Raw genomic sequence first — 9,911 nt, forward strand, 5'->3', positions numbered from 1 at the left:
GCCCAGTTTCCTAGTTTCACCAGCAGCCTAATGGAAAGCGCAGGCAAGTGGAACTCCATTTCGCATTGGAGAGTATGCCTGCAAGAGCTTGAAGTTGAGTTTGATTGGGCTTACATCGTAGTGGCCAAACTGCGTGGCTACGAAAGTTTTTTTCAAATGTGATTTCTATGGCAGGGTATCGGTCCTGTCATGGTGCACTGTGATACTCAAAGCAACGCGAGCACCTCAGCAGGTAATTATAGAATGGTCTTGTTTTGTTTTTACAGCAGGAACCCTTACATTAGGAATGGAAATCCCCCTCTTTGTGTCCGCACAACTATAAGCCAGTGCGTATTCTTTCAGGGTATGGTGTTTCACTACTAAATGCGAAGCATTTTTTGGCCAACTTTGGCGACATTGAGCGTATCTATCTATCTATCTATCTATCTATCTATCTATCTATCTATCTATCTATCTATCTATCTATCTATCTATCTATCTATCTATCTATCTATCTATCTATCTATCTAGCCGCTTATGACTTTTAGCTCTCTTGGCCGTTTCGATAATGGTATCAATACCAAACTTGGTATGGTATAACATGACTGTACGAAGAACGTATTTGGCTAGGCTTTACATGAAACTCATGACCAGTATGCCATTAATATCATGATTTACCTTTCATAGCCCTGCAGCTCTTGCGGTGGCTTCGGTCACAAGGCGTGTTGCAAAACTGTTATGGTATGGCTTTATTGCATGGCGAACACAAGCGACAAACCCTAACATGAAAAGCATAACATGCGTGTCATGTAACAACATGACTACATGCCACGCTAATGATGCGCTCGCGGCCGTTTCGCTAGCGTCCCATATACCAAATTCGGTAGTACATGACGATGCACTTTTTGGTCATACAGTACGTGAATAGATTACGATGGCATCTGACTGGTGCAAACATGATAATCATGAGATGCGTGTCATGTAACAACTTGACTTCATGCTACGCTCATTATGCGCTGGCGGCCATTTCGCAAGCTCCATTTACACCAAATTTGGTATAACGGGACGTGAATAGATGAACAAGGTATGATACTGGCCCAAACATGATAAACATGAGATGCGTGTCATGTAACAACATGACTACATGCTACCCTCATGACGTGCTCACGGCCGTTTCGCTAGCTTCACATGTACCATACTCGGTAATACGCGACGTGAACGGACGATATAAAGTAAATGACACATCCAAAATTGATAATTCCGACATGCGTGTCATGTAACAACATTACTACATGCCACAGTGGTTTGCACTCGCGGCCGTTTTGCTAGCTTCACATATGCCAAATTTGGTATTACGTGACGCGAATGGATAGTGAAGGTATGTGACTGGTGCAAACACGATAATAATTAGATGCGTGTCATGTGAGAACATGACTACATGCCACAGTTAAGGCGCCAACATATTTCGACGTGACGCGGTGTGCGTGCTTGCCGGTGTTCTTTTCGTCGCGTCAGGCCGGCGTTGCCACGCCAGACGCGGGTCCTGCCATATATTCGCAGGCGTGTGACCCGCTGCGTTGCTTTGACGCATGCGCGTTTCAGTGCGTCCAGCATCCCTCCATCACGAAAATAGGGAGATGCAGTACTGTCTTGGTAATGCATCGGCGTCAAACGCAGCATGTCGCATTTCGCGCCGGTTGCCTTCAGGCCGTGCCAACGGGCACTGGTCGCGCCTGGCGTGAGACTATAAAGTGCTTTCGTTTTGCTGACGTAGCGTCGCTGTGCCAAACGTGCGCGCGCGTTGACGCTACATTGGAGTGTATTGGGCTCTCTATGATAAGCTCGTGGCCGTTTCGCTAGATCTACATATACCATATTTTGTGTTACGTGACGTCAATAGATGAAAAATATATGACTGGTGCCAACATGATAATCCTAACACGCGTGTCATGTAGAAACATGGCAACATACCTCGCTCATAGCGTGCTCGCGGCTGTTTTGCTAGCTTCAGATATACTAAATTTAGTTTCACGGGACGTGAATTGATGGGCGAAGGTAAACGACACATCAAAACATGATAATCTTGACAACGAAGTCATGCACGGCATCATTTATCTCCACCTTGGAACGTTGTGCTGATTTTAAAGGGATATATTAACATTTCTCATTCGTGCTTCGCATATCATCGATTCCCACTGTACGCGGTATTTTCGAATTTTTTATCTTTAATCATTATTTCACATACAACTCTGCTCCTCTGCCGCAGAGCTTTAATCATTATTTCACATACAACTCTGCTCCTCTGCCGCAGGCGTGCAGACTCAACCTTTGTTTCAAAACTTCCTTAGCTAGCCGCTAGACAACGAGTGGCGAAATAATTGACCTAGGCAGAAAAGTTGTGATCTATCGTACTCAGTAATATAATAACGTTCATAACGTTCGCATGCTCATGACAATGATGAAACTCAGATCAGGGGTCTGGTGATATGGATAACGTCTTGTAGTGCGTTATCTTGTCTATTTCAGCCATACCGTCATCTGCGCTGTTTCATTGCGAACCGACTGTACTATTTCACGGGCCTTATGCAATTACAACGCTAATTTTTCTCTTCCAGATGTATATCGGTGGCGGTGAAATGATCGAGGCCCTTGCACTGTGTGATGTCTGCGCAGGATAAATAACAGAAGATAGCCGAAATCTCTGGTGATTTCCACTACAGCATTCACATATTAATATGGTGTCTTTGACACGTAAGACCGTAGATAGCACCCTTATTTGCAGTGCTCTTTTCTTTACATATTGTATGCCGTCTCACCTACATTTAAGTATGGCTAATCCAGGCGCGTTCGTATAAAAAAGATATAGAATTTAACAGATATAAGCTGGCATTATGGCATACACTCACTATTCTCGTTAGGGAGCTTTCTTCAGCCGTGTATAACTACAATGTTACAACACGCATGAAACTTTCAGAGTTCTGTTAGCCTCTTATGGTCATATTCTTGTCTGAAAAGATGTTCTCACAATATAAAAAACCTTTTTATTACATTTATTATTGTTCTTCAGTATGTAAGGGTCAAAATAAGATATTACTTTTTCATCTGAGAATTTGCGACATGGCGGTTTTTCACGGTGTCAATGAAGCTATTTAGTAGGAAGTCATTTGCCGTTATGCTTTCCAGTTGCAATAAATCAGCACGTAAGCGAGACTGAATGAGTAAGTTAGGTGGTTATAGCTTCCCACTTTGACAGAGCAATCGAAAAAAACACTTTTTGTTGTTGCCGTGTAAAATTTGTGTAAATCGCTGGAGCAAATCATAGCTCTCTCAAAGAGCCTTACTTTATATCCATTAACGACATGTTATGCAGTGTACAGGCGGTTACCTTGAGCCTGGTACAAAGAAACTCATACACCTCATCTCATACAAGCTCATACCTGTCAGCTAACTCTTACACGTGAGCGGATGTCGGAGCACCGGTATTGTCTATTTCGTTCTTGTGAATGACTTGTCTTGCACTCAAGAGTTTCCTAATCGTATTCGTAGCTTTCTCAATGTCAGAGTATTTACACCATCATATACACTTCAACAGTTTTGAGACATCTTTGCAGAGATGCTGTGGCAATGTCAGGTTCAATAGAAGCTTGTCAATACCGAGAAACTATCTTTGATATGGCGCCCCACCGGGCGCAGGCTCTCACCTTGTGATGCGATGGTGATGCGACTGGTGCGCGTAATTGTGAATGATTGAAAAGTGCGCGAAATTAAAGGATGACCGAGTGCACGTGCTGGGTCGCCTGAACAACGACGACGCCGAGGACTGGTACACGTGAGAGCGTGGAGCGCAAGCATCCAAGACCATAAAGCAAACAAGGGCCAATGGCTGATCACCACGGAGTTTTGAAAGGCCAATCGGGACGAGACAAGTGTGCCCCAGAGGAAGCCAATCCTGAAGGGAAAAAGAGCTAGTAGTTCGAGGTGAACGAGGCAAGAGGAAGGACACAGCTGGGAGCTGAAGACAGGCAGTCGGGTGGCAGACCTGAGCCTTCTGGACTTCACCCGGTCTGGACCTCCGGACAACGCCTTCCAAGGACGGCGAGCTGCCTCAACGGTCGAGACCAAGGACTGCAGATTCCGGTGCGGGTGCAGCAACGGCAGTTCGGGTCACGGGCCTGAGCCTTGCAACCAGCCACCTCATCGGGAGAATCTGGGCCGCCACAGGCATCACCGAGCGAGTCCCGTTCCATCGTCGCCGCCAGCGAGCATCGGTACACGCCGTCGCCACCATTACAGCAGCAACGTTTTGGTGAGATCGAACTTGCTCTCTTCCCTGCACCGCCGAATCCCCGCGTCAGAACTGCATCATGTAGCTGTGACTTTCCGTCGGCAGTTTCGGGACTTTAGATGTTTGTTTTCCTTCTAAATCCCGCTTTTAGCCAGCTACTCATTTCTTGTAGTTTGTGTTTGAGTTTTGCTTCAGTTCTGCAGTAAATGTTTAGGTGTTGTTTGTTAAGCAAACGGCTTTGTCCTTATTAGAAAAACTCTCCGGGGCTCAACCAGGAGAAACAAATTAGCAACAAGAACCCGCATCACAAACTGGCGTCCGCAGCGACAGGACAAAGCCGTTGGTTTGACACCTTCATTTATTGACGCGGTTGACATCATGTCGAATATGCGAGAGCTAATGGCCTTGGCGGATCGCATGGGAATTGATGGGGCGGATTTTAAAGCATGGTACGAGGAGAAGGAGGCACGAGCACGAGAGGAACGGGCTGCGGAACGAGAAGCTCGAAAGGAACAGTTGGAACGGGAGACGCAGGCCAAGAAGGAGCAGCTTGAGCTCGAGACGCGCGAAAAAGAAAAACAGCTCGAACTGGAGACACGCGCAAAGAAGGAGCAGCTGGAATTAGAGAACCAAAACCTGCAACTGCGTCTTAGACTTGCCGAAGCTGAGAGTAGCCGTGTGGAGACAAGAACTGTTGACTCAGCACCAGGCTCAGCACAAGAAAGGAGTGTTTCATGCAGCGTGAACCCTCATAAGTTGATACCGGGATTTAATGAAAGCCGGGACGACTTGGACGCCTATTTAAAAAGGTTCGAGAGAGTCGCCATCGGTCAAGAATGGCCTAGGGACAAATGGGCCACAGCTTTAAGTTTATGTTTGAGCGGAGAAGCCTTAAAGGTGTTTGGAAGACTTTCGCCGGAGGATTCACTCGATTATGATAAAGCCAAGTTGGCGTTGCTCCAGCGTTTCCGTTTTACGGCCGAAGGGTATCGGGAAAAGTTCCGACAAAGCAAGCCACAGGACGGCGAAACAGGCAAGCAGTACGCAACTAGGCTACTGAGTTTTTTCGATCGTTGGGTCGAAATGTCGAGGACCGGAAAAGAATATTCGGCTCTTCGTAACTTGATAGTTACAGAACAGTTCTTAAGAAACTGTCATCACCGTTTGGCACTTTTCCTGCGAGAAAAGAACTTCAACAAGCTAGAGGACATGGCCGAGGCCTCAGATAACTTTTTAGAAGCTCAGAGGCAAGTCAACCTGTTAGTTTTCCGAGAAAAAGTGGAATCTAAAAGCAATACGGAAAAAAGTGGTAGTTACTCGGAGAGAGGAGCAGTACGTTGTTTTGTATGTGGCAAAATGGGTCACAGGGCATCGGAGTGCCGATCAAGGTCAAAACAACCTTTCTGTGGATATTGTCAGAAGGCGGGGCATGATTCCAAAACTTGCTCAAAGAAGAACGGTTCAGCCAACAAGACGTCATGTCTTTTGTCGCCAGAGGAGCACTCAACGGAAGTGAAGCTTTCACCGGACAAAGAAGAGGACATGGCGGGCGCCGTGAATACTCACCCGAAGTTTGCCACACACAAAATGCCCGTGTTACAGGGCCGAATCTTTGGCCGAACCGTCTCAGTGTTGCGGGATACGGGTAGCAATACACTGGTGGTGCGTCGTTCTCTGGTACCCGATGAAGCCCTCATAGGTACTACCGCTACGCTATTCTTAGCCGATGGCAGTAGCATCATCGTTCCTGAGGCGGAGGTGGAAATTCATTCACCTTATTTTTCTGGTACATCTATTGTCAAATGCATGACAAACCCACTCTACGACCTTATTGTCGGAAATGTACCAGGTTCACGTGAAGTCCATGACCCCGATACCAAGTGGGAGGAAAGGATTCCGGTAAAAACCTACCCCAACTATATAGCGAGTGGAAAAGGAGCAGATAGAGAGGATGGTACCCTGAAGTCTTCAGTGGTTGGTATCAAAATCCGAGAGCAACGGTCAATCTCATCTGAAATCGATGTACCCACCTTGAAGACGACCCGAAAGGATCTTAGTGCCGCTCAAAAACAGGACAAGACCCTAGATTCTTGCAGGAGTAAAGTAGGTCAAGGGCTACAGGGAGGATCAAAGTCCTATTCGTTCGAGATAGAAAAGGGGCTGCTATACCGCTATTATCACCTACCATCTGGTAAGGTGATTCAACAAGTAGTAGTGCCCCAAAGATTGCGCAGCCAAGTGCTTACTTTGGCGCACGAAACCCTGATGTCGGGGCATCAAGGAATAAAAAGAACGATTGATCGTGTTCTACAATCATTTTACTGGCCAGGAGTTCAAGAGGCAGTGAGGAGATACGTGCGCTCTTGTGACGCATGCCAACGAACCTACCCCAAGAGCAGAGTTGGTAAGGCACCACTAGGTCGAATGCCTTTGATAGACACCCCATTCGAAAGAGTGGCAGTGGACATTATCGGGCCTTTAAAGCCAATATCACACATGGGTAATCGATATATACTAACACTAGTGGACTTCGCTACTAGATACCCAGATGCAATAGCCCTGCCATCCATCGATTCGGCCACAGTAGCCGAGGCACTGGTAGAGATGTTTTCTCGAATCGGGTTCCCGCGTGAGGTACTTTGTGATCAGGCATCATGCTTTACATCGGAGCTAATGAGAGAGGTCAATGACTTGTTGGCGATCAAGCATCTCAGCTCCACACCCTATCATCCCATGTGTAATGGCTTAGTGGAGAGATTTAATGGCACACTAAAGCAAATGTTGCGTAAATTGTGCCAAGAGGAACCCAAGACATGGGACCGACTATTAGCCCCACTCCTGTTTGCGTACCGGGAAGTCCCGCAAGCCAGCTTGGGATTTTCGCCTTTTGAGCTGATCTACGGTAGAAATGTTCGAGGACCTCTCAGTCTACTTAAAGAATTATGGACCGGAGACAATCAAAGCGAGGAAGTGAAGACAACATATGGGTATGTCCTGGATCTCAGAGATCGCCTAGAAAAAACATTGCAGTTGGCACAAGAAAACCTGTCACGAGCTAAAACAACGCAGAAGAAATACTATGACCGGGGAAGTCGGATGCGTCGGCTAAAGGTTGGAGACCGCGCCCTCGTACTACTTCCCACGACGGAAAACAAGCTTATGATGCATTGGAAAGGACCTTTCAGGGTCACAGGAAAGAAGGGTGACTCTGACTACTGGCTGGATATGGGACATACTACCAAGCTGTTCCATATAAACATGTTAAAACGCTACGAAGAGCGTCCTCCAGAAATATCACCCCAGTCCGCATCTTTCATTGTAGTGGAAGAGGAAGAGACAGCTTTCGAAACACTAAAGCAAGCTCTGGCGTCTGGACCTATTTTAAAGGCTCCGGATCTCAAACGTGGATTTGTACTCCGCAGTGACGCCTCCGATTCTTGCATCGGTGCAGTCCTTATGCAAGAGCACGACGGTGTTTTATACCCGGTAAAATACGCCAGTCGTCAGCTACTGCCTCGAGAACAGAACTACTCAACAATCGAGCGGGAGTGTCTCGCGTTGGTGTGGGCAGTGGAAAAGTTCCACATATTTTTATATGGGACATATTTCACGGTTCAAACAGATCACCAACCGTTGCAGTACTTATCTCGAGCAAAACACCTCAACAGCAGAGTTCTGCGGTGGAGTTTAGTACTGCAAGAGTACAACTTTCACGTAGAACATATAAAGGGATCCGAGAATGTTGGAGCCGACTACATGAGTAGGTTGCAGTGAATATGTTCTGTGTGTTATTATTACAAGGTTATGCTTGTGTGGTGGACTGTTACTGGAGTTAATGACTGTATTTGTACTGTTCTTAGTTGCTGCCAAAAACTTTTCTTATTGTTGTTGGTTGAATGTTACGTTCTGTGGACTCGGTGTTTCGACGTGAGACATGTCAACGAAGAAGCAGTGTGGTGCCATCGGTGTGTTGTGATAGCTTGTGTGGTGCGCATCGAACGGCAGTTTTTCAACGGGAAAAACTTCTTCGAAAGGGGGCCATTGTGATGCGATGGTGATGCGACTGGTGCGCGTAATTGTGAATGATTGAAAAGTGCGCGAAATTAAAGGATGACCGAGTGCACGTGCTGGGTCGCCTGAACAACGACGACGCCGAGGACCGGTACACGTGAGAGCGTGGAGCGCAAGCATCCAAGACCATAAAGCAAACAAGGGCCAATGGCTGATCACCACGGAGTTTTGAAAGGCCAATCGGGACGAGACAAGTGTGCCCCAGAGGAAGCCAATCCTGAAGGGAAAAAGAGCTAGTAGTTCGAGGTGAACGAGGCAAGAGGAAGGACACAGCTGGGAGCTGAAGACAGGCAGTCGGGTGGCAGACCTGAGCCTTCTGGACTTCACCCGGTCTGGACCTCCGGACAACGCCTTCCAAGGACGGCGAGCTGCCTCAACGGTCGAGACCAAGGACTGCAGATTCCGGTGCGGGTGCAGCAACGGCAGTTCGGGTCACGGGCCTGAGCCTTGCAACCAGCCACCTCATCGGGAGAATCTGGGCCGCCACAGGCATCACCGAGCGAGTCCCGTTCCATCGTCGCCGCCAGCGAGCATCGGTACACGCCGTCGCCACCATTACAGCAGCAACGTTTTGGTGAGATCGAACTTGCTCTCTTCCCTGCACCGCCGAATCACCGCGTCAGAACTGCATCATGTAGCTGTGACTTTCCGTCGGCAGTTTCGGGACTTTAGATGTTTGTTTTCCTTCTAAATCCCGCTTTTAGCCAGCTACTCATTTCTTGTAGTTTGTGTTTGAGTTTTGCTTCAGTTCTGCAGTAAATGTTTAGGTGTTGTTTGTTAAGCAAACGGCTTTGTCCTTATTAGAAAAACTCTCCGGGGCTCAACCAGGAGAAACAAATTAGCAACAAGAACCCGCATCACACACCTCAACGATCAGCAACGGGCCATACAGCAAGCCCGCGAGGTGCTGGAGACACAAGACCTCGACGTTCCCAGATACGAGACCCAGGCCGGGCCACTCGAATTGCTGGTTTTCAAAAAAAAAGTTTTTTTCATTATTTCTCTCCCTGGCCAGGAGCCTGCAGCTATGCCCAACACAGGTTTTAATATTAGTGCTGAATATATAGAGATGCAGTTCTTTCTGACCCATATATTGGCCCCTGCACATTCAGATAACTTTCTGTAGAACCCCTCTCCCTTCCTAGTTTACTCCTGATCTCACTACCTTGGGTACTGGCATAAGCTAATGATCCACTTGACATACTCTCCAGACTACCATCACATTGCCAAAATGGTCAAACTCTACTATAGATAATGGGTACACAAGCAAAACAATGCAATTGAGGTACGAAAGGCTAAACACCGCACACTGGTAGGCTACCATGCTCAGCCCCAACTCAAACTGTGAACCTATCAGAAGTGTTCATATACAGTGGCTGAGTGAGTAAAATCTTGAGATGCGTGTATACAACTCCTTGTTTAGTTGTTATAAGGTATAATGACTAAAAAAAAAGTCAACATGAACTAGTCTGCCAAGATCATCAATGTGGCATATGTATGCAGGTGGTAGTGCTACTCCAAGTTTTCAGTTTAATGACACACACGAAAAAAATGTGGTCTGTGTGTTCCGTCATGA

The 9,911-nt window shown here is 47.0% G+C and overlaps 1 protein-coding gene across 1 annotated transcript; it reads left to right on the forward strand.

Moving 5' to 3' along the window:
- The first annotated feature begins 265 nt into the window (after positions 1–265).
- LOC142775667 (uncharacterized) lies at positions 266–9,194 on the forward strand. Its single transcript, XM_075877311.1, has 2 exons — positions 266–343; positions 2,595–9,194. The coding sequence occupies exon 2, from the start codon at positions 4,643–4,645 to the stop codon at positions 8,036–8,038; it is 3,396 nt and encodes a 1,131-aa protein (XP_075733426.1). The 5' UTR covers positions 266–343; positions 2,595–4,642; the 3' UTR covers positions 8,039–9,194.
- The last annotated feature ends 717 nt before the right edge of the window (positions 9,195–9,911 follow it).

This window comes from Rhipicephalus microplus, chromosome 2 (genome assembly GCF_043290135.1).
Source record: "Rhipicephalus microplus isolate Deutch F79 chromosome 2, USDA_Rmic, whole genome shotgun sequence".
In the NCBI taxonomy this organism is placed as follows: domain Eukaryota; kingdom Metazoa; phylum Arthropoda; class Arachnida; order Ixodida; family Ixodidae; genus Rhipicephalus; species Rhipicephalus microplus.